Below are 25,306 nucleotides of genomic sequence, written 5' to 3'. Positions count from 1 at the left end.
ATCATTAAACTCTCATAATGTTCAAATGTAGTCTTTAAAATAGACTTAGATCTTGAGTTTTTTAATTGCAATCAAACAAACCAAAGAACCAAACACACACACATAGAAGAATGCAACACGGCTGGAATATCCTAGAAAAGACAAGGCGCCCCTCCCTGCCCCCGCCCCCAAACTGGTTATTGGTCTTCTAAGTTTCAATAGGTGAAGGGCAGTTAGAAAACCAAAATGGGACATATCTGGGGTATTAAAATATTGCCAAGCAACAACCATTAGTAACCCTAAACTACCCATACCTAGGATTTTGCCTGTATGCCGCAGGTAGCTCAGCGAAGTTGACCAAAGAATCACCCTCCCTGGGCTAGAGGGCGCTCTTTTGAGCTCCCTCCAAAACACGCCCTCCCCGTACGCAGGCGCAAACCCCGCCCCCTCGGGCCCCGCCCCGCCCCGCCTCCGCCCCCCGCCCTCCCGTCATGCGCCGCGGTGGTGGCAGTGGCGGTCCCGACTGAGGCGGCGGTATGGAGGGTGAGAGCACGTTGGGGGTGCTGTCTGGCTTCGTGCTCGGCGCGCTCACCTTCCAGCATCTCAACACCGACTCCGACACGGTGAGCCGGGCGGGCGGGCGGCAGGAGGGCGCGCGGCTGTGGTTCCCGCCGTCGCTGCCCGCAGCTCCCGCTGGCCGTGCGGGGGTCGCGGACCGGGGCGCCCTCCCCGGCTCCTGTCCGGGCCCTTTTTATCTGGTCAAGTTTGGGCGTGAAGGAAAGTTCCGGGCGGCCTCCCGCTCGGCGGGGGACGTTCGGGCCGCTTCCCGCTCTCACTACCCGGTCCTTTGCCAGGGACCCGCGCCGGTGTCTGCCGGCAGCGCGCGTGCGCGGCCACAATCGGGAGGACGGGCCCGGGCGAGGTAGACGCGGCTGGCAGCCGCTGCAGGGAGTTAGTTGGCCAACCCGAGTTCTGGGGCTTGCGGTGGCTGCTCAAACCTGGCCTGAGATGGCCCAGCTACTTTCTCTGCCTCTTTCCGTTACAAATGCAAATTAGTCCTGGGTCAGATGTTGTAAGTGCATCTTTAAACTTTTGCCTACTTTCGAAGCCACTGAGTGAAAGTGGAAAAAGAAAAATTGTAAGTCTGCTTTTAAAATTTAGGAGATTAAAAACTCACTGTGAACCGGGAGGCAGAGGCAGGCGGATCTCTGAATTCGAGGCCAGCCTGGTCTGTAGAGCAAGCTCCAGGACAGCTAGGGCTACCCTGTCTCAAAAACAAAACAAAAAACTCACTGTAAAACTTTGAGGTCGGGAAGTAACATCTTGTAATAAATTTTTAGTAACGTAATGAAAGAAACTAATACTATCAAAGTGAGCTTTGGGGACTGCGCTGAAATAGTTCGGAGAGTATCGTACTGAACAATGTCGAGTAACGCAGGTGAAGTGTTGTGCCCTTCATTTTAAAGCATGAGATCTTCGTTGCCTAAAGTTGCTTTTCAGCACAGTCCTAGTGATAAGGAATGTACAATAAAGGTTGTAGTTAGTATGTCTTATGTACACTACATCAAATTACCTTATAGATTAACACCTAGCAAAGAACAAGTAGATGACATCTTTGCCTTATGATTTTTTTTTTTTTTCCGGAGCTGAGGACCGAACCCAGGGCCTTGCGCTTGCTAGGCAAGCGCTCTACCACTGAGCTAAATCCCCAACCCGATGACATCTTAAAATGTGTGTCGAGCTCATTTGGGCAGCACATAATACTGAGATTAGCTTGGCCCTACAGGAGGATGGCATACAAATTTAAGCACTTCATATTTTTAAAAAAAAAAACAAAAACAAAAAAACTTGTGTATTTGTGGCACTAATTTTGGAAGATGTTTAGTGTGAACATAGGTAGATTGTTCTTAAGTCTGTAGTTTGTAAGATTAGCCTTTGTAAACTACATCTTGGTGATAGACCCTAGTTTCTCAGCTACTTTAACTATAGTTTTGTTGTTTAAAGGTGTGTGTGTGTGTGTGTGTGTGTGTGTGTGTGTGTGTGTGTGTTGCCTGCTTGAACATCTGTGGACTACACTGGGGCAGTGCCCGTGAAGGCCAGAAGAGGGCATCAGATCCCCTGGTATTGAATGGTAGAGATGTGGGCACTGGGAACTGAACCCTGTTCTTGGCAAGAGTAGTCAGTGCTCTTCACCACTGAACCTTCTCTCCAGCTCCTTAACTAAAAATTTTAAGAGTTGTTTTCTGATTTTTTTTTTTAAAGATCTATTTATTTATTATGTACACAATGTTCTGCATGCGTGTTTGGTGAATGCCAGAAGAGGGGACCAGACCTCATTACAGATGGCTATGAGCCATCATGTGGTTGCTGAGAGTTGAACTCAGGACCTCTGGAAGAGCAGCCAGTGCTCTTAACCTCTGAGCCATCTCTCCAGCCCAAGAGTTGTTTTCTGAATAGTACTTAGAATTGACTGATATTTTTCCTAGTTTTTGACTTTGGGAATATCAAAATCGAGAATACTTGCAATTATGGATTTTCACCCACTTGGCTCTTTTAAAAGACGTTGGGGACATTCCTTTATTTATTTACTTTTAATGAAATGAGGGCAAGGCATTATTAACTATTTATTTAATTTGTTTTGTTTTTTTTTTTGTTTTGCTTTTTTTTTTGAGAGAGAGAGAGGGTTTCTCTGTATCTTTGTATAGTCCTGGCTGTCCTTGAACTCCCTCTGTAGACCAGGCTGGCCTCAAACTCACAGAGATCTACCTGCTTCTGCCTCTCAAGTGCTGGAATTAAAGGCGTGCACTGCCACCGCCCAGCCATTATTAACTAATTTTAATGAATAGAAAAGTTCACTGTCAAGCACACTTGATCTTTAAATGCACCTAAAGGAATAACTGAATTCACTGGAATGAAAAAACTTGTATGCCTGTATTTTAAAAGTAACCCCTTGGGAAGCAGATGCTGAAATTGAATTCCACATTTTTACTATTTCATAATTTTTTACAAATTTTTAAATCTGAAAACATTGATCACTGTGTCATCCCATAGCTTAGAAATCACTGACTCCCCCTGTGAGCACCATTCACAGACCTCTGTCCCTGAAGTCTTAAAATTCCTGTGCTAGACTTGAGTGTTTACTTACTGTCCATACATTAGATGAGGAGATAACTAAGACAAATTCCAGCTACAGTGGGAGCTTGGGCTTCTTGGGGTTTGGTTTTAGATAGGCTGTCAAACTGGTTACCAGCATAACCAAGGGTATGGCCTTCTGTCCCTACCTCTCAGGAGTTGAGGTTATAGGTGTGCCACTGGCTTATTTTAGTCCCCAATTGTGTCCCTAGAGGTGTGTCTCTCTAGATTGTGTGTGTGCCCAGTGTCTGTCTCTGCCTGTGAATCAGCATGTTGCTCAGCTCCTTCTCCAGCACCAAGTCTGCCTGTGTGCTGCGATCGTCTCTACAGTGGTAATGGACTAGCCCTAAAAGTGTAAGCAAACCTGCTGTTAGATGTTTCTTTGAGTTGTGCTGGACGTGGTGTCTCTTCACAGCAGTAGACTAAGACAGCCAACTGGCTGGAGTACAGGAAAGGGCCCGGGGCAAAAACTAAACAGGTGTCCAGAGGGTTTTGTTGATACCTGCCTGAGAACTGGTTCTGAGTGGTAACTCAGAGTTAAACTTTTTATTTTATGTGCATGTCTGCATCATGTGCATGCAGTGCCTGCAGAATTCAGACAAAGCCATCCCCTGGGTGTGGGTGCTGGGAGTTGAACCAGGGTCCTGTTAACACTGAGCCATCTCCCCAGCCCCCAGGTCAACTTTTAACCCTAGTGTTAAAAGTCAAACTGTTAATCCTAATGTTTATTTGGGTTGCCACATTAACTCTAAAGATCAATAAAGTCTTCTCTTGCCACTTTGGGAAAAAAAAGAAAAGAAACCACTGACTCCCAGAAACACATGTAAAGTTCAGGCTCTGGCTGCTCATTTGGGATATTTTGTCATGGGCTTTCCCTTCACAACTGCCCACAGGAGCCTTGTGCTCCAAGACAGACTGCTCTGCTAGGCCCTTCAGAGGTTCTAAGCTTGTCTGCTTTTGACTGACGTGCTTCTAGTGCTGCCTGCCCAGATGATTACCCAGCCCTTGAAAGTCAGGCTGTCTTCTCCACACAGCCTCTCCAAGCTGTCCACACTTGTATATGTTGTTGGGAACTACTGAGAAAATAGGAGGAGGAGGAGGCAGAACAGTACCTATCCGGTGTGTTTCATAGACTGCCCCTTGTTTTTTTTTCTTCTCATAGGAAGGTTTTCTTCTCGGGGAAATGAAAGGTGAAGCCAAGAACAGCATTACTGATTCACAAATGGATAATGTTAAAGTCGTTTATACAATTGGTGAGTCACCTAGCTCTGTGTGGTTTTTGGTAGTTTATGTGCTGGCTGTAATCAGCATAATTGTGACTACTTTTTTTGTAACATTTTAATTGTGGTGGGTGATACATGTGTCATGCATAACTGCTAGAATAGGTTCTCTCCTTCCATCATGTGGGTTCCAGGGATTGAACTGAGTCGGTCAAGCTTGTTAGCTGGTTCCTTTCCCTGCTGAGCCATCTTGCCTCTGTGTGTGTGTGTGTCTATGTTTAAACTATTAAAATATATGAGTGGGTATACTGTTGCACACTTGAAATCCCTGCACCTAGAAGGTGGAGGCAGGAGGATCAGAAGTTGGGTCCTATGTGTTTGTCTTTGGCTAGTGAATAGAACATGTAGTTCCAAGTGGGACTCCAGGTAGGGTTTTTAGCCCTGTGTCGCTGGGGAGTCACGTGATTCCTCTTTGCTCATTCACCTTTGAAATAGTAAGAGTGGTTTGTCTTAGGGGTGTGTCTGAAGAGTAAATGAAGAACTGTGCACGTAGTGAAGCCAGGAGCATGAGGTAAACGCCTCAGTGTGGTGGGCAAATGATTACTACACTCATAATAACCTGAAATCCTTTTTTTCTAGACATTCAGAAATATATTCCATGCTACCGGCTTTTTAGGTGAGTAATAGTATTAGTAAAAAGTAAATTACCCATTATGAAAATAATTCTTTGTAAGTTAAGTAATTGAAAACACATACAAAGTGTCTTAGTACCAGTTGTACGTGGAAGGAGGTTTGTCGTTTGTTTGAAGGTACACTGGTGCATGTCAACCCCGTCTGTGATTCTTCAGTTGCCTTCCCGTTAGCTGGTTTCCGCTTCCTCTGAAAAGCTGATTTACTTTGAGGGTTGCATCTTCTCACCCAGTCCTCTCATTTCTTTTCCTTTTTTTTGGGGGGGGGGGGAGGGTTTCGAGACAGGGTTTCTCTGTGTAGCTTTGCGCCTCTCCTAGAACTCACTTGGTAGCCCAGGCTGGCCTCGAACTCACAGAGATCCGCCTGCCTCTGCCTCCCGAGTGCTGGGATTAAAGGCGTGCTCCACCACCGCCCGGCTCTCATTTCTTATTGTATTCTCATTTCTTATTGTATTCTCATGTGTCAGTTACAGTCGTTTTTTCCATCTTTGGATTCCGCTTTATTAATCGCTTCTCTCTCTTTGTTACCAATTATATTCTTTAACCTGTTTGCTGTTGCATTTCTCTAGTGAAAGTTTACCCCTCGGTTTGACAGATGGTAGCAGAACTGCTGCTATTAGTATCCTGCGTTTTCCTACTGTCTTAGTGAGTTAGCATTCATAGAAAAATACAAACAATACATTTTCCCCAAGCAAACAAATGTAACGATAGTATAGTGTCATTTTAAAGTCTCATTTATGATTTATATCAGCCGCACAGGAAGCTAATCACTATCTTACACTCACACACTTCATACACTCTTTGTGGACATCTTTAAGACTGTGTGCGTTACAGGGGCATGCCCAGTAAAGAAGGCTCTGAGGTGGGGAGAGGGTGTGAGCCAGCAGCCCAGCATGCTCTTACCCGAGCACCAGGAAAAGTGAGTTTTCTGCAGTCCTTTACGTACAGTGAACATACAAACCATTTGTTAAAGGATGGCTTCTTCATGGGACCTCATAAAAACGACTTCTTGAAGGGCCTCTGGACCAGCAAAGGATTAAGAGACGATGAAAGGTGAATCAGTCTTTCTGGGTGACTCCATTAAGAATTAGACTGCCGGGCGGTGGTGGCGCACGCCTTTAATCCCAGCACTCGGGAGGCAGAGCCAGGTGGATCTCTGTGAGTTTGAGGCCAGCCTGGGCTACCAAGTGAGTCCCAGGAAAGGCGCAAAGCTACACAGAAAAACCCTGTCTCGAAAAACCAAAAAAAAATAAAATAAAATTAAATTAAATAAATAAATAAATAAATAAAACTAAGTAAAAAAAAAAGAATTAGACCAATTTAGTAGGGTCTGAGCTGCAGAGCCCACCATCCACTAATGTCTGGGCCTTGTCAGCACTTAAGTTGAAGGTAAAGAGGACATGGGTAGAGCTATCTGGAAATATCTCTCCTTCACAAAGTTTATATACCCTTCATCTACAATTAAAACCAGAATCGGCCACAGTTCATGATTTAGTGGAAAACACAGACCTGCTTAATGCAATGATTCTCAACCCCTTTGGGGGTTGAGTGACCCTTTTACAAGGGTCATCTAAGACCATCAGAAAACACAGGTATTTACATTACAACTCATAATAGTAGTAAAATTACAGTTAAGAAGTAGCAACAGAAATCATTTATGGTTGGGGGGGGGTCACCACGACATGAGGAACTGTGTTAAAGGGCCCCAGCATTAGGAAGGTTGAGAAGCACTGACATAATGGTAGGACAGAACAGGAAGAAACGGCATTTCTTTTTAATGGTTGTGTGTGTGGTGTTGGGGATGCTGCTGAGCAAGTTTCTGCTAAGCCCCAGCCTCTAGGCTTTCTAACAACCTGTCATGTCAGGGCTTCCCGCTTATAGATCACATAGGTGAGTCTATTTAAAACAGTCTCCTGATGACAGCTCTTGAAGTCTAAGTTAGATAAGCATTAATACCCAGCTTTATAATTCACAAGGGTTGTCAAAATATAAAACTTTGTGAGCTGTTTTTATACAGCCCTTCATCTCAGAATGTCATTATATTTTAAAGGTCGTGGGGAAAGTAAGAGAAAGAGTACACATAGGAAGCAGACATGGGTGGAAAGGCTTGAAATGTTTTGACTGTAGTTTACAGATAAACTGTACCAGCCCTGGACTAACTATAGTGCTTCTTAGACATTTCAACTGAATACACTGATTGGCTCTTCTTAGAAGTCTAGAAAGTCTTTGAAAATAGGTCAGTGAACCCTAAAACTTAATAACTTAAAAATTAGGCACTTAAGTGTGAATTCTTTTTTTTTTTTTTTTTTTTTTTTTAAAGATTTTTTTTTTTTTTTTATTACATATACAGTGTTCTGTCTGCATGTAGGCCTGCAGGCCAGAAGAGGGCACCAGACCTCATTATAGATGGCTGTGAGCCACCATGTGGTTGCTGGGAATTGAACTCAGGACCTCTGGAAGAGCAGCCAGTGTTCTTAACCTCTGAGCCATCTCTCCAGCCCCCTAAGTGTGAATTCTTTACTGTCTATCCTTCTGGGGAGTTGGGAGACAACACAGGGTCTCTATATGTAGCCCAGGCTGGCCTAAAATCCAGATTCTCTTGTCTCAGCCTTTCAAGTGTTAGATTATAGGCACGTGTCACCACACCTGGCTTATTATGTTTTCATATAAAACTCTTTCTAGAAACTTGACATAAAATCAGCATTCTTACGCATCTGTACTAATTAGCTTATGCTTATATACCCTGAGGTACTCTGTTCTCACCCGTCTGTACTATTAGCCTGTGCTTATATACCCTGAGGTACTCTGTTCTCACACGTCTGTACTATTAGCCTGTGCTTATATACCCTGAGGTACTCTGTTCTCACCCGTCTGTACTATTAGCCTGTGCTTATATACCCTGAGGTACTCTGTTCTCACACGTCTGTACTATTAGCCTGTGCTTATATACCCTGAGGTACTCTGTTCTCACCCGTCTGTACTATTAGCCTGTGCTTATATACCCTGAGGTACTCTGTTCTCACACGTCTGTACTATTAGCCTGTGCTTATATACCCTGAGGTACTCTGTTCTCACACGTCTGTACTATTAGCCTGTGCTTATATACCCTGAGGTACTCTGTTCTCACCCGTCTGTATTATTAGCCTGTGCTGACACGGTCTGGGGGAGGCCAGCTCCCGAGAACTGCTCCAGGGTTATGAACAGAAGACCTCAGAGTAGTGAGGACTTTACGAAACTTTTTATCTGAAGGTATTTAGAAATAAGTTTCTATCTATCTGACAGGTGAATAAGGAAACACACATGCTTTCTGATGGTAACTTTCTCTTTTACTTCATCTTAAAAAATCCTCGCCGGGCGGTGGTGGCGCACGCCTTTAATCCCAGCACTTGGGAGGCAGAGGCAGATGGATCTCTGTGAGTTCAAGGCCAGCCTGGGCTACAGAGTGAGTTTCAGGAAAGGCGCAAAGCTACGCAGAGAAACCCTGTCTCGAAAAACCAAAACAAAAAGTCCCCCGAAAACCTCTCTTGCTCTCTCTCTCTTGCCTAGCTATCCGTGTTCTTTCCTCAGTTCTCCATGCACACCCCCACACTCTAACACACACTGACAGCAGCTCTTTACAAAGCTCCTCTACATAGCAGCAGCTCTTTTCACACAGTCCCTCACATCTCTTTACATACAGCTATAAATTTCTCTACTCAGTTACATTCCTTCACACATTGCTGCATCATTCATTCACTCTTTACTCATTCCCTCTCATTCATTAACTCTCTCACCTGACTCTCACATTTCTTCTTCTCTGCCCAGCTTTGGACAATTCTGTGTTAAATTTTCTTTCTGCCCATTCAGCCGCATCCCTCACTCAGCATACACACACTCATATACTCAATACTCTTTCACACCCAAACTCTGGACAATTACATGTTACATTGTCAGTGTCTGACCCATTCTCATAACACATGATAAGTCACAGTTTCTCTCAGGCTAGGAAGGTCGCGCTGACCAGCCAGTGAGTAAAGCTTGGCCATGCGTGTAGCTCTAAGTTGATGAGAGGTCTCAGACAAAAAGTAAACAGTTGGCTGAACCTTGAGCCTGTAACACAAACTGAGGCTGGGACTATGTGCAAAAAGTCAATTACTGGGAGCTGGAGAGATGGCTCAGTGGTTAAGGGCACTGGCTGCTCTTCCAGAGGACCTGAGTTCAATTCCCAGCAACCACATGGTGGCTCACAACCATCCATAATGAGATCTGGTGCCCTTTCTGGTCTGCAGGCAGACATGCAGGCAGAAGACTGTATACGTAATAAATAATCTAAAAAAAAGTCAATTACTGTAGAGGGTTATGTCTACCAAAGTTGCTTCAAGCCTGACCTTGATTTAGTAGTACTGGGATCTTGTCTTTGTATATTTTGTACAGGGGCAACTTAGTCTGTTTTTGAATTAGATCTGAAGTCTAAAATTAGCCGACTTTGTGACTGAGAATGCTGTTATTTTGCTATGTCAGTTATGAAATATTCTAGTATTATCAGAATTGTACAACTTAAGCAGAAACCATCTTCCTGACCATCCATAGCTATATGCACAAAGATGTAAAATGCACTACCAATGGGCTGTGGAAAGAACCCTACAGCTGTACTTTCAGGGAGGTATAGTGGGGGCACAGGAGAAAGTTACAGACAGGAAACAACTGATTTCCACAGCTAGTGACCCCACGACTTTGCTAGGTGGGGGCTCCCCATGAGGTGGGTCTGGTGGGTCGACCTGTTAATACTAGTTGTCACCTGTTATATACTCCCTCAGTCTCTGGTAAAGCCATTGCTACCAGCAGCTCTCAGCACTGTACTAACATACCCTGAGGTACTCAGTGTTCTCACACATCTGTACTATTAGCCTATGCTTATATACCCTGAGGTACTCTGTTCTCACCTGTCTATATTATTAACCTATGTTTATATACCCTGAGGTACTCTGTTCTCACACGTCTGTACTATTAGCCTATGTTTATATACCCTGAGTTACTCTGTTCTCGCCCGTCTGTGCTATTAGGCTATGCTTATGTACCCTGAGGTACTCAGTGTTCTCACGCGTCTGTACTATTAGCCTGTGTTTATATACCCTGAGGTACTCTGTTCTTACCCGTCTGTACTATTAGCCTGAGTTTACATAACCTGAGGTACTCTGTTCTCACACGTCTGTACTATTAGGCTATGCTTATGTACCCTGAGGTACTCAGTGTTCTCACACATCTGTACTATTAGCTTATGCTTATATACCCTGAGATACTCTGTTCTCACACATCTATACTATTAGCCTAAGCTTATATACCCTGAGGTACTCTGTTCTCACACGTCTATACTATTAGCCTATGCTTATATACCCTGAGGTACTCTGTTCTCACACGTCTATACTATTAGCCTATGCTTATATACCCCGAGGTACTCTGTTCTCACACATCTATACTATTAGCCTATGCTTATATACCCTGAGATACTCTGTTCTCACACGTCTATACTATTAGCCTATGCTTATATACCCTGAGATACTCTGTTCTCACACGTCTATACTATTAGCCTATGCTTATATACCCTGAGGTACTCTGTTCTCACACGTCTATACTATTAGCCTGTGCTTATATACCTTGAAGTACTTACTGCGTTAGGCACCAGGTTGAGTCGCTTAGAAGTGAACCATGCTAGAGAAATACAGCAATAAAAATCTTTTTCTTCCTTTTTCTCTCCTCTGTCCTTCTCTTCTCCTTCCCTGTCCCCTTCTTCTCTGAGGGTTGAACCTAGGAACTGGGCATAGGTTTCTGGACTTGTCATGATTTCAGTCTTTATTCAAGTACTAATGTCATAGCGGACGTCCTTCAATGAACCCAGCTACCACTCAGCCCATTAAAACTTTTTTTTGGTTTTTCGAGACAGGGTTTCTCTGTGTAGCTTTGCGCCTTTCCTGTAACTCACTTGGTAGCCCAGGCTGGCCTCGAACTCACAGAGATCCGCCTGCCTCTGCCTCCCGAGTGCTGGGATTAAAGGCGTGCACCACCACCGCCCGGCTCATTAAAACTTTTTTAATGGAGGCTACTTGTTGTGTTTTCCCTGTGGTCCTGGAGATTGAACCAAGGGCTTTACTCATACTGGGTTAACCTGTAATCTCAGTTGTTTCTTCATCTATTTGAGATATCGTCTTACTAAGTTGCTGGCCTTAAACTCACTCTTGTAGCTTAGGCAGAACTGGAGATTCTCTTGCTTTAACCTGTTGCCTTAATCCTGGTCGGATTTATAGGCTTGTACCACCAAGCTCAGTTTAAAAATGTTGGCAAATAGAGTATAGTTGGTCAGTTTTATGTAATAAATATTTCCAGTATATACTTAAGGATTTCCATTAAAAAACAAAAAAACCGATAGAATCCTGTAGGATTTTGTTTATCATTTCAGCATTGTAAAAAGGAATATCGTCCATCTTAATGCTAAAAGGAAGGACTAGGACTGAGAAGATGGCTTCATTGTTAAGCTACCTGCTACACAAGAGTGAAGACCTGGGTTTGGATCCCCAGAACCATGTCAAAGCTCCATGCATCTAGAACCCTAGTGTCAGGGAGGAGGGCAGAGAGAGGTGACAGGAAGATCCCTAGGGTGCATTGGCCACTGACTAGCCAAATCTATGAGCTCCAGGTCCAGAGTGAGCAAGGAAAATAGCATCACCCTTTGGCTTTTGTGTGCGTGTGCACCTGATTGCCTGTGTGCACACACATAAACTGCACATAACTACATAAACTACAGGGAAGGAACTATGACTGGGAGTCTTACAATAAGAGAAAGCAAAGCTAGAAGTAAATGTTTGTGTTGTCTAGAAATATTCTTCTTTCTATATCTGGGAAGTCCAACTGCAAAGCATTCATCCTCTCCTCTCCAGTCTCCCCAGATGCCCTAAACACACAGCTTTTGGGATTAACAATGAGTAAGTTAACCCTCTGTTACTGCTCTTCATTATTATCTGTTCCAACAGGGGTTATCAGTTATTAAGAAGTGAACTGGTGATATGAACTTTCTGATACTTGCATTTAATGAATAGTTTATTGTTCTGTTTTAGTTTGAAAGTATGATAGACAGTCATACTTAGTCTTTTATGTTGTTGTTTTTGCTTATGGACCTAATGTTTCTACCATTTAAGTGTTAATTTTTTATTTTTCTCTACTATTTATTTTAGGAGTTCATATGATAGGCAAGTAGATATGCATTTTGGTTGTATAGTAATGGGTTAGGAGTAATATTTAAAATGCTAATAAAATTATTCAAATTTCTAGCTTACTTGAAATCTCTTTAATTTTGATTTTTATAGCTTTTATAATTCTTCAGGTGAAGTAAACGAACACGCACTGAAGAAAATTCTTTCAAATGTCAAAAAGGTATTATCCTTTCTTTGTTAGTACTGTTTGCACTATTTTGCGATCCTAAAAACAGAGTACTTTTACAGAAGCCTTAAGTGGTATTAGTGGTATTCATTAGAGCATATAAGAAGACTTATTCTTCCCAGAAATTCAGCAATGTTTCTCTAAAAGCAAAACTAGTCATTGAAAGTGTCCGTCTTGGGGCTATAGAGAATGCTCAGTGGTTAAGAGCACTGGCTGTTCTTCAGAGGACTTGGGTTAAGTTCCCAGCACCCACATGGCAGCTCACAGCCAGATGTAGATCCAGTCCCAAGAGATATGATCCCTTCTTCTGTCCTGTGTGAACGCCTGCATGCACATGGTACACAGACATACAAGCTGGCAAAACACTCCTGCATATAAAATAAAATGGGAAAAGACATATCCATCTTACTATTTCCTTGACTACTACGATTTACATAGACTTCTCTGTGGTTTATTGCTTAACCACAGACTTTGCCAGTCTGATTTATTCTAGAACATAACTCATTTCTGTTATTTTCACAGAGCTGCCATCTTTGTTTTGTTTTGTTTTGTCTTCTGGTCTCAAACTGCTGTAGTAAGTGGCTGGGACTTCAGGTGTGTGTCACAGAGCCTGGCTTTGCAGTTACTATTCTATATAAATGCAGAGACAGCTTCCTATACAGCAATTACATTTAAATCCTCCATGTACTTGGTCTTCAGATAAAGTTATTCAACAGTCAAAATGCCCCCCCCCCCCAAAAAAAAGGTATGCATTTTTGTCTTTAAAATTTTATAAAAGTAGATTTCAGGAATAGTTTTGGTCACTGGGGATGGTGGCACACATCTCTGATTTTAGAATGAAAGTAGATTTAATAACAGGAGTGTCTTTTAGATACTGAGTGTAGACATGTTATCCTAAGTATGTGGGGAGCCAAGGTGGGAGGATTTCAAGTTTGAGGCCCACCTAGGCAGCCTCGTGAGATCCTGACACAGGCTGTGGCTGTAGCTCTGGTGATTGTCTGCCTCAGATAAGGTTCTGGGTTCAATTCCCTAGCACTAAAGCATGAGGCATGACAGTCGGAGGTCAGTCTGTGGAAACTGTATGGTAGAGAGACAGAGAACAGTAGGCTGTCCTGAGCTCTCCATGGGTAGAACACTTATGTACATACACACATGCACACACACACATACATAAAGTGTAAAATTGTTTTAAAGGAAATGGTTGAAATTAAAAAAATTATATTGGGGGCCAGCAAGATGTTGAGGTGGGAAAATGCACCGGCTGTTAACCTGGATGAGCTGAGTTTTGTTTTTGAGACATGGCCTCACTCTGTAGCCCACTATGTCTTTGAACTTGTTATCCTCCTCAGCCTTCCAAATGCAGAGATTAGAGGTATAAGAGCCATTTCTAATTTCTTCACTTTGATGTGCAAATAAATATATAGTTAAGTCAGTAATGAGAATTATTTTCCAGTCTAAAACAGTTCTTACTATTAATCATGAATTTTTTGCATGCTACAGATTACAAAAACCTTTCATATGATCTTAAAATTTTTTAAAACAGCTTAACATTTACAAATCAAGCATGTACATAGGACATAAACGTGTTTCCAGGCAGTGATTCCTGGTATGTGAAACAATGGTGTCGGTGTTCTAACAGAAGATGGTGATTGCAAGATAGCAAATGTTTTGCTTTATTGTTAAATTAGAGTAGGAACTGGGGGTATAGCTCAGTTGGTAAAGTACTTATCTAAAGACCTGGGTTCCACATTTTAAAAAATGTGGAGCACATTAAAAAAGCAAGAAGAAGAAGAAGAAGAAAAAACAAACAAACAAACAAACAAACAAACAAAACCAGGTATGGTGGCATATACCAGTACTAGAGAAGGGAGCAGGAGGATCAGAAGTTCAGGGTCATCCTTGGCTATATATGGAGCTTGGGACCAGCCTGAGGTACACAAGACCCAGTTTACAAAACAAAAAACAAAACAAAACAACAACAAAAAAACCCAGTAAGTCAAGAAGGTTTTTTGGGGGAGGGGTTGTCTTGGTGTTTGGGACTTTTTTGTTTGTTTTTGTTGTTTTGGTTTTCAAGACAGGGTTTCTCTGTGTAACCCTGGCCATCCTAGAACTCGTTTTTTTAGACCAGGCTGGCCTCGAACTCAGAAAGATCTGCCTTCCCCTGCTTCTCGAGTACTGGGATTAAAAGTGTGCCCCACCACCGCTTAACAAGAAGGTTGTTTTGTTCTGTTTTATTTTTCTGCATTAAAATTGTAGGGATTTTGCTAAGTGGAAAGTAACTATGTCAGTTTGTTTACTTTATAAAATAAAGTATATAAGTAGGTATATTCTTGACTTATTATAACGCAAACTTTACCAGCAGTTGGAAAACCGTTTTAAGTTCTGTAGGTTTTGCCAGGCTTGGTGATGGCTTTAAACCCATCCTAGGCAGGCCTGGTCTACAGAGCGAGTTCTGGGACAGCTAGGGCTACACCACAGTCTTGCTGCCTCCGTCTCGAGTGCTGGAGCCATTGGGTATACTGCAATTACTGCCTCAAGACCATCAGTTTTATTGCTAAGACGTAAGAAGACATGTAATAATTGTAAGCAACATACCTTTAATTTCTCCCACACTCTCTTCAGACTGTGGTGGGCTGGTACAGATCCCGTCGTCACTCGGATCAGATGATGACGTTTAGGGAGCAGTTGCTGCACAGGAACTTAGAGACGCATCTTTCAAGCCCAGAGCTTGTTTTTCTGCTGTTAACACCAAGTATTGCAACAGAAAGCTGTTCCACTCACTGCCTGGAGCACGCCTTATATAAACCTCAGACGGGGTAAGCATTGCTTAGTTCTGGCTAGTTTAAACTAATAGAAAAACACTAGCGTTTTTATAGTGCTTTGTGGCTCTAAGTGTTTTCATACAGTGTTGCCAAAGGTGTCCCAATAGCGACAAAGTAAGTCTTACTGTCTGTTAGTAATAGATGAGAAAACAAAGGCAGGGAAGGAGGTGGAAGCCCAGGTGCAGCGATGACTTGGACTCTTGTGTCCTGGGATGGGAAGCGTTACTGTCATTTAAGTGTGGACTGGAACAAATTCTTCAGAGACAGCACTTATTGATGGTCTGCCGCAGTGAGTTCAGGCAGTCACCTTGGGTATTATAAATTACTACCAATTAAAATTACTTTTATTGCTTATGGAAGATAAATCTCAACATAATACCTTAAAATTGAATATCACTTATCTTAGACACTTAGGATTAGACAGAACCAGACACTTCGTTCAGAATTTAGAGTTTTTGCATATACCCACTTAGATACCTTGGTAGTGGGGCAGACTCACATATAAACAAATATATATATTTATATACCCTATAAATATAACCAAGTTAATTTTTTAAACAATATTGCAAATGGTTTTTGATTGTTTGCTTGTTTTTGTTTTGTTTTTTTAGACAGTGTGTAGCCTGGGCTGGTCATGAACTTGAGGTCTTGCTGCTGCTCAAGTCTCCCTAGTGCTAGGATTATAGATAATAGGTTGTCATACAAGACTTGGAACATGTGTTTGTGCTGATCTGTTACATGAAAGTCAGACAGGAAATCGTCCATTTGTTTTCACTATGTTTCCCTGAGACAGCATCACTGTGTAAACTGAGTTGGATAAGAAATTGACAGATGAGCCTGTCTGGCTTTGAACTCACAATCTTCCTGCCTTAGCACTTCAAGAAATTTTCTGTATGACAGTGTTTACAAGTTTTCACATTTTAAGCTATCTGTGGTGGTGCACACTTTTAATCCCAGTAAGTCGAAACTGGGTTGAGTCTGAGGTCAGTTTAGGTTACATAATAAGATCCTATCTCAAATTTCAAACTTTTGGACTAGGGATACTTAACCTGTTGTGCCTTTTTGGTGGGCTGAGGACGCAGAGTGCAGGAGTTACACCAGGCAGATGAGCGGCCCCTCCGCTGAACTTCATCTCCAACATTTCTTTTCCTTCCTTTAACGGTCTCAGGCAGGCACGGTGGTGCATCCCCATAATCCTGTGCTTGAGTGGGAGCAGGACTGTGAGTTCAAGGTTATGCTCAGCTACATAGAGCTAGAAAGTAGGTCGGACTACCTGAAACCATGAGTCAAAAATAAAATATAAAGACCGTGAAATGGCCCAGCTGGTAAAAATGTTTGTCCCACAAGCCTGAAGCCCTGGGTTCTATCCCCAGAACCTTCACTAGAAGAAAGGAACCAACTTCTGACACACGGACATTATAAACATACACACAGTAATAATAGATGAGCAGCAACAAAAAGCTCAGGTGTCACCTATGTTGCCTATCATGGCCCTTCAACTCAGGAGTCTGCTCAGTCTTCTTGGGTAGCTTCTCCTTAGCTTACATGTACATGACCAGGTGAAGCAGCCATTAAACCATTTTCATACAACTTTTTATGCTATGTACATCTTCACTTTCTTGTTTTGTGTTTTGAGACAGGGTTTCTCTGCAGCCCTGTTGTCCTGAAACTCTCTGTAGACCACTTCAGCCTCAAAGTATGCCTGCCTCTTGCTCCTGAGTGATACCTTTTAAAAGCTAGTTGCTTCAGGAGCTAGAGAGGGCTCAGCATTTAACCCTGGCTGCTCTTCAGAGGACTCAGGTTCAATTCCTAGCACCCACATGACAGCTCCCAACCATCTGTAAACTCCAGTGTCAGGGAGATGTATACTTTTCTGGCCTCCAAGGGCACTAGTGGTACATGGATATACATGCAGGCAAAACACCCATACACATAAAATAATGAAGCAAAAAACTAGTTGCTTTAACTTAGCTTATCCAGGAAAATTCTATCATGCTAAATAATAATGGGGAGTTGTTTTTATTTTAATACTGTTAGGAAAGCAGCATGCTCTGATGACAGATGTTGTCCTTTTATTTTAAATTCAGTTTTAAACTTTTTTCATCAGGGTTTTTCATAGAGTACCTTTGGTGGTTGCCAATCTGGGAATGTCTGATCAACTGGGTTATATAACAGAATCTGCTTCCTGTACGTCCACTGGCTTTAGCAGAGCGGTGAGAACACACAGGTAAGAGTCTTATTCAAGGGCTGGAGAGATGTCTCAGAGGTTAAGAGCACTGCTTGTCTTTCCAGAGGTCCTGAGTTCAATTCCCAGCAACCACATGGTGGCTCACAACCATCTGTAATGAGATCTGGTGCCCTCTTCTGGTCTGAGGGTGTACATGCAGACAGAACACTGTATATATAATAAATAAATAAATCTTTAAAAAAAAAAAGAGTCTTATTCAGACAGTAAAGACTAAATGAATCCTGGTGGAACCAGAGTATTTTCACCATTGTTCCTTTTAGACTTGTCTGCTTAAAGTTCTATACATTTACCCAAGGAAATCATCTTTTTTTTTTAATAGTTCTCAGTTTTTTAATGAAGATGGATCGTTAAAGGAGGTGCATAAGATAAATGAAATGTACGCTGCTATACAAGAAGAATTGAAGGTAACTTAGGGACCACTTCAGAGTTCACCTCAGTAGATTGCTATGAATTATTTCAGAGAAAAATTAACATTTTTTGAGTATATGTTGTATTCCTTTGACTTCCATTATAGAGACTACCACCTCTGGGGGATAGCTATACAAGTTTAATTTTGCTCAGTATATCATGACTATAACTACTTCTTTTCTTTTTTTGAAAAATGATTTCACAGCCGGGCGGTGGTGGCGCACGCCTTTAATCCCAGCACTCGGGAGGCAGAGCCAGGCGGATCTCTCTGAGTTCGAGGCCAGCCTGGACTACCAAGTGAGTTCCAGGAAAGGCGCAAAGCTACACAGAGAAACCCTGTCTCGAAAAAACAAAAAAACAAACAAACAAACAAAAAAAAAAAAAATGATTTCACTATGGAGCCCTGGCTGTCCTGGAACTTGCTATATAGTCGACCAAGCTGTCCTTGAACTTAAAATGGCTCTCCTGGGATTAAAGGCATGTGCCACCAGGCCCAGCCCTCAGTCTTTGAAGACGAAGAGGGAAGCAGATATTTAGAAGCACAGCCACACTCCAGCATTCTAGTCTGGAGTCCTAGGATGGATCCCAAATGCAGGAGAGTCATTGGGTCAGTGTAAATAAATCGGAGGGATTGAGGACTACAGCAGAATCTGACTCCAGGGAGGTGGAGAGAACAGCTGGTCAAGGGGAGTTTCGGGTGTACTGTTCGATGAAAGCTTACCTGAGCATAACCTTGAATCTGCTCTCACCTCAGCATGAGCATTACAGGGATTGCACCACTGTGCCTGACTGAGAGAGACTCTTTCTTAAAAGGAGAAAATGTTAAATCCTTAATTGGACAAAGTGACTCAAAGTTGTCCATAGGCATACTAATGTCCTCACCTGCTCAGTCATGGCTAGGAGCAGTCCTTGGGGGATACTGCTTAAAAGAAAGCACTGGGGCTCAGTGGTAGAACACTTGCCTGGAACTCAAAAAGCTCCGAGTTTGATCCCCAGCACTACACGATGGTGTACGTCTGTAATTTCAGCACTGGGGAGGTAAAGGCAGGAAAATGAGAAGTTCAAGGTCATCCTTGGCTGCATACTAAATCTGAGGCCAGTCTGGGACACATGAGGCTTTGTCTAATAAATTGTGAAATCATGAGTCTAAAACTGGAAACATTGGTCAGTTGTTTTCCTCAGTTGGATATCTAAAGCCTGTTTCCATGGCAGCCACACTTGTCAGTAGAGCATAGTAAGGAAAAAAAAAAGGTTAACACTTTGTATACTACAGACATTATATATTATATTTTAAAGACTTATTTTGATGTGATTCGTTTTTTGCCTTGATGTCTTGTGTGTGTCTACTGCCCTCGAAGGCCAGAAGAGGGCATTTGTTCCCCTGGATTTAGAGATACAAACAGTTGTGAGCTGCCATGTGGGTGCTAGAAAACTAACTCAGATCCCCTTAACTGCTGAGCCATCTCTCTAACCCTCACATACTAGTTTTTGTAATGAATAAATAACACAGAAACTTTGAAAATAACACTGAGAATGTCACCATTTTATTTAAGTAAATTTTTTATTGAAAGTAAATATTTCTCTCATATAATATGTCTTGATTATAGTTTCCCCTCATTCTACTCTTCCCAGAACCTCTCCACCTCCCCTTCCATCCAAATCTACTCCCTTTTGGTCTCATTAGAAAACAAACACGTAAGCCTGGGTGTCACACACCTTCAGTTCCAGCATTTAGGAGGCAGATGCAGGCAGATCTTAGAGTTCAAGGCCAACCTTGAAGTTCTAGGTCAACTGGGACTACACAAAAAAACCATCTGGGGAGGGGGAAGAAAAGAAAGGAGGGAAGGAAGGAAGGAAAGAAAGAAAGAGGCTTCTAAAGGATAATAATAAAATATAATACAACAAAAACAACACATCAGAGTTGGAGGAAACAGAAGGAAAAGGCCTAACAGAAGGCCCAGGAAACCGCAACCCACTCCTCACATTCAGAGATCTACAAAACCACTAAACTGGAAGCCATAACAGACATGCAGAGGACCTGGCAGACCCGGGCAGGCCCTCTGCATGCTACCTGAGTCTGAGTTCATGGAGCTTTGATCCTGCTGATTCAGAGGGCCTGTGTTCTTGGCATCCTCCATTCCCTCTGTCTGATATTCTCTCCCTGCCTCTTCCATAGAGCTCCCTGAGCTCTGGGGAGGGGTTGATAGACATACCATTTAGGACTAAATGTTCCAAGACTGTAGGTCTCTGTTATTTGTTCCCTTCTGCTGTGGGAAGAAACCAAGTAGCTTTGTTTGTTTGTAGACAGGGTCTCACTATGTAGCCGTGGCTAGCCTGAACTAAGTGGACCAGGCAGGACTAGAAGTCACTGAGATCCACTTGCCTCTGCCTCCCAAGTGCTGGGAGGCCGCTGAGAATGTCGCCATTTTCAAGTGATTTATTTTTTTTTATTTTGCCATTTCTCAAGTTTTCCCCCAACACATAAATACTGACATACTTGACAGTGATGACAACAGGAATTTGTATCGTGATTTCAAAGGATGTGTCATTAAACATTTTCACTTTGCCACAAAATCTTTTATTTTTAATGCGCTATGTTCTTAAATTTTAAATTGACAGGTAAAACTCAGGTAAAGCCACGTGTAATGCACACCTGCCACTCTAGCACTGTGGAGGTGGAGGCAAGAGGATCAGGAGTTCAATGCCATCCTCAGCAACACAGTAAGTTTGAGGCTAGCCTGGGCTACATGAGACCCTGTATAAAAAGGGGAAAACTTTTTGTAAAGTGTGTGTGTGTGATAGAAGGGTTATATCTAGAAAAATCACAAATGCCTTGTGTCAGCATCTTTGTGGTTAGAACACTCAGCACTCACGCTCTCTTCTCCAAGTAGATCATTTTTAGCTTTTCTCTCTCAGTGCCATACTTCTTTACTCATTTATCCTTCAGTGAACATTGGTAATGATTCGATTATTTGAGTATTCTGGGCAAATACCATAAAAAGTATCCACTACAATTGGCCATACTTAAATTCTGACCTTTGTTTTGAAATTAATGATGTTTGATTTAACAGTAAAAAACATCATTATCCTATATAAGCTTTTATTAGGTATATTTCCAAAATGATATTACTCATTCTTTTAAAATTGAGACACATAGCATCAGTTTACTTTTCAAATACAGCCTCTCTTACAGAAATTGTAGTCTTCTGTGATTTCCTTAAAACATATAAACATAGTCGCTTTTTACTTACTTTAGTGTGGATTGGGGGGGGGGGGGCGTATAATGATACAGGCTCAGAGGTAAGAGCACTGGGTGCTCTTCCAGAGGTCCTGAATTCAATTCCCAGCAACCACATGGTGGCTCACAACCATTTGTAATGAGATCTGGGCCCTCTACTGGCCTGCAGGGATACATGCAGACAGAACACTGTATACATAATATATAAATAAATCTTTAAAAAAAAAAAAAAAGACACAGGCTCTTATGCAGCTCTGGCTAACCTTGAACTCCCTATAGATAAGGATAACCGTTAATTGCTGATCCTATTTCCACATCCCAAATGCCAGAATCACAGTTCTGTTGGGGGTGGGGCACATGTTGGGAGTTGAACCTGGGCTACACACATTCTAGCTAAGTGCTGTACACTGAGCTCTAACCTTAGCCCAATACATATTTTTTTTAATTTCAAAATGAATTTTACCTTAGGTCTGTTATCAATGAAATAGCTGGTCCACAAATAAATGGGAAGCTAACACATCTAAGAAGCACGTCTTTATCTACAGAACATCAAATGCTTGTTACTAAGGTGGTTTACACAAAAGGTTAATGGTATTTTACAGTCTGAGAATCTTATTTTGTAAGTCCTCATTAGCACAAACCTGGAATGTTTTATCTGTGCCCTTATTTTATTGTGCAGAGTATATGCCAAAAAGTTGAACAAAGTGAACGAGAAGTGGAGAAACTAATGATGGATGTAAACCGACTAAAAGAAGTTAGAAAAGAACAGCAAGCGCAGATTAAAGCAGCGGGTAAGCAGCGAACGGACACTGCAGATGCTGCCTTCACATCTGCGCAAGCCAGCGTCCTGACCCACCAACCCTTGCACTGGGCACAAGTAGTGATTACACTGTGCTACCGTGGTGGGTGTGCTGTGTCGGATGAAGAGGCAGACTGACTTTTCATAGAATAGCGTTGCACATAAACAGGAATTTAGCGTTATGTCATTCTTATTCTGAATAATCCCTCTTTTGGAATCGTTTTTACTTTATTGACACAGCTAATTATAAAAGATTGTGAAACAAGCACATGTTAAGCTCTTTCTTGTTCTCTCTAGGAGAGAAGAATGTCCAAAACAACCCCCAGGAGAACATTCTTCTTTGTCAAGCTTTACGAACCTTTTTCCCAGAATCTGAAGTTCTTCATTCTTGTGTTATTTCTTTGAAAAATAGACGTATTTCTCAAAGTGGATGTAACACGAACCACCATCTTGATGTGGCTAAGCTGACCTTAATGGTGGAGTATGTTCACAGCCCTGACACTAGTCCAGCCCCTGCAGCCCAGCTGACTAAGCGTAAAGCTCTAGACACGCAGGACCCATGGCCTGTGAAGAAACCTCGACTGCTGGAGACAGAAAGCAGACCTGGGACAGACTCCCGAAGCAGTCACCCAAACAGAACGTCCTCAAGCAGCCTGGATGTGGACACAGAGATGGGGAGCACGGAGGAGGATGGGGACTATCCTCGCTCTCCCACGTTTTGATTCTTGTTAGATGATAGTTTTGACTTGATGAGGTTCAGACCACTGTTTTCTTCTATTTTTACTGTCTGCCTACTGGAGTAATACATAAAGGCCATGTTTTACTGTATTCAGCTGTCCATAATGTGTGAATAAGGTATTTTTTACTGCTCAACCGTTTATAATATGTAGGTAAGTTAATGTTTTATAAAGTATCTTAGAAATTCCTATTTGTATCTAATACTTTGTAAATGTGCACAGGTTCAGCTCAGGTGCAGCCTCTTACTCACTTCCTAGCCTCTCTGTGCCCTCTGCTGCAGTGGTCCTCCCTCCCTTTTGTCTGTGTTCTGTTGTCTTCCTTGCCCCTGTAGATTCTTTCTCTCCCATCTCATGACCCCTGTCTAGTGTCTTTAGCCTCTGTCCATCCACATTGAAGTACGTTTTAGAAATGGAAATTGTTTGCCTTATTTATATTTGTGGTACAGGAATGGACCACTGAGTATAGTCCAAATGGTTTTTGGCTTGGTTTTTGTTGTTTTGAGACAGGGTCTCTGTGTAGTTCTGGCTGTCCCCAAACTCACAAGTATCTGCTGCCTCTGCCTCCAAATGCTGGGATTAAAGACCCATGCCACCACACCCAGCTAAGATGCTTTTATCTCAAAGCCACAATCTTTTGCTTCTCCCAAGTTATCAAGGGAAAGACTTAAATAGATGCATTCTTTTAACTAGAACACTCTTCACATTGGAAAAGAGAAACTAGCCTTGTTTCACAACAGAAAAGAAGCACAAAAGTTTATGAAATTGGGCCTGGGAGTTGGCTCAGCTGGCACAGGCATCTGCAGACAAGACTGGCAACCTGAGTGGATTCCTGGGACTCCTGCCATGGAAGGAAAGAACGTCTTCCACAAGTGCCTCTGATACTCACTGTGCCATAGACATAAACCCCCATAAATAAATGTAATAAATCTAAAGTTTGTAAAGTCTCATTTTTCTCTACTTCATTAAGATTCTTACTGAAGAGAGAGTCCAGTAATTGAGAGTGCTTGAAGCACTCCAGAGGACTGGAGTTTGGTTCCAGCATCCACACTAGACAGCTCACAACCACCTGTAGATTGTGGTTCCTTCACAGGCCATGGGTCCTGCTCTAGGGGAGTCAATGAGCTCTTTTGCTTTCTCTCTGTCTCTCTCTCACACACAGCACACAGACAGAGAAATAAACATAAATAAAAATAAATCTGCCCTGCCTGACAAGTGGTGACACACACCTTTAATCCCAGCACTCAGGAGGCAGAGGCAGGCCAATCTCTGTGAGTTCAAGGCCAGCCTGGTCTACATGGTGAGTTCCAGGACAGCCAGGGCTACAGAGAAACCTTGTCTTTAAAAAAACAAAAGAAATCTCTTAAATTAAAAAAAGAACAGCTCTTATTTAAAATGCTGACAGTGTGTTAAGGTGGACTTAACAGTGTGCATCCATGTGTAGTTCCCTCAGGCAGACGACAGGAGCCCAGGGATTAGAAACTTGCAGATGCACTTGTTTTCCACCTATTTCATGGCATGCACATGTGGTACCTTCACACTTCACTCTGGACATTAACACTGAACGTATACTTCCCCCTTGTTCTTCCACTGTGGCTTCCTAGAGAAACTACTTAAGACATAATTATATCTAGCAGTGGCACTTCGACTTGGGTGTTGATATGCATTGGTAGTTCTGGAAGCCACCTATTACCCAGGGGATGGTCTGTACAAACGGCTGGGGTGTTTGACTGGTAATGTAGTAACGGGTGCTGTTCACGGCAGGGAAAGAAGAGCCACAGTTGTCAGTAGATCCTTCTCCCATCACAGATGACTGAAAGCAGATTGTCTATGTGCCATCCCTTCCTGTAAGGAACACTATCGGTTTAAGGACACACTGGTCCAGGAATAGTTTGTCTTACAGGGACTGGCCCAGCATCAATCAACCCCAGTGTAACCTCTGCAAAGAGAACTCTCACAATCAGGCATTTACTAGCTAGAAAACGACCCCAGGAACCCAAGAGATGTCTCCGGTCAGCAAAGTGCCAAGTAAGCATGAGGACTTGTGTCTGGAACCCCAGCAACGACATTAAGATAAAAGGCCAGGGGTGGGGGGCGGAAGGGGCTAAGGCACAGTGTAAAGGTGCCGCACAAGCCTGACAACCTGAAAACTGGTCAAAGGAGAGAACTGACCAAAGAGCCAAGTGCTGTTTTGTTTGACTCTGGCACAGTGGTGTGCGTGTGTAGTCCCAGCCCCGAGGATGCAGAGGGAAGAGGCTCCCTGGGGCTTGTGAGTCAGACGATGGTCAGCCTAAGTGATGGTCAGCCCAAGTGAACTCCAGATTTGGTGAGACCTCGTCTCAAGACATGAGGTGAACAGGCCAGCACGATGGCTTGATGGGTTGAGATACTTGTGCTAAGCCTGGAGACCTGGGTTCTGTCACCAGAACACATGGTTGGAAGGAGAGAACCAACGCCTGGACAATGACCTCTGACCTCCACATTTGCCCTCATGGCAGGCACACACAAATCAGTGAATAATTTTTTATATAAAAAGGTGGAGATACATTGAAAAAGACGCCTGATAATCAACTTCTAGCCTCCACAAACCCCTGTGCATACATGCACACCAAAACCACAAAATGACT

At 42.7% G+C, this 25,306-nt stretch overlaps 1 protein-coding gene across 2 annotated transcripts; it reads left to right on the top strand.

The window, feature by feature from the left end:
* The first annotated feature begins 465 nt into the window (after positions 1–465).
* On the top strand, positions 466–23,614 carry Abraxas1 (abraxas 1, BRCA1 A complex subunit). 2 transcript variants are annotated; one of them, XR_009381653.1, is made up of 10 exons: positions 466–602; positions 4,274–4,364; positions 4,971–5,007; positions 12,358–12,424; positions 15,053–15,246; positions 17,360–17,479; positions 17,820–17,904; positions 21,826–21,937; positions 22,243–22,835; positions 23,373–23,614. XR_009381653.1 is itself a non-coding variant. In XM_059274813.1 (9 exons), the coding sequence occupies exons 1-9, from the start codon at positions 516–518 to the stop codon at positions 22,665–22,667; spliced, it is 1,218 nt and encodes a 405-aa protein (XP_059130796.1). In that variant the 5' UTR covers positions 466–515; the 3' UTR covers positions 22,668–22,870. The 2 variants fall into 2 exon arrangements, 1 of the variants encoding a protein (XP_059130796.1); XM_059274813.1 differs by lacking the exon at positions 23,373–23,614 and having other exon boundaries at positions 22,243–22,870.
* Positions 23,615–25,306: the final 1,692 nt, after the last annotated feature.

Source organism: Peromyscus eremicus, chromosome 10 (assembly GCF_949786415.1).
Source record: "Peromyscus eremicus chromosome 10, PerEre_H2_v1, whole genome shotgun sequence".
Lineage (NCBI taxonomy): Eukaryota > Metazoa > Chordata > Mammalia > Rodentia > Cricetidae > Peromyscus > Peromyscus eremicus.
The sequence above is the reverse complement of the archived record's forward strand: the minus strand, read 5'-3'. Positions and strand labels throughout refer to the sequence as shown.

Coding starts and splice junctions, on each gene's coding strand:
- Abraxas1 (XM_059274813.1), top strand. CDS start 516: ATGGAGGGTGAGAGCACGTTGGGGGTGCTGTCTGGCTTCGTGCTCGGC. Junction 5,008..12,357: donor CCATGCTACCGGCTTTTTAG/GTGAGTAATAGT, acceptor TGATTTTTATAG/CTTTTATAATTCTTCAGGTG. Junction 17,480..17,819: donor AGAGCGGTGAGAACACACAG/GTAAGAGTCTTA, acceptor TTTTTTTAATAG/TTCTCAGTTTTTTAATGAAG.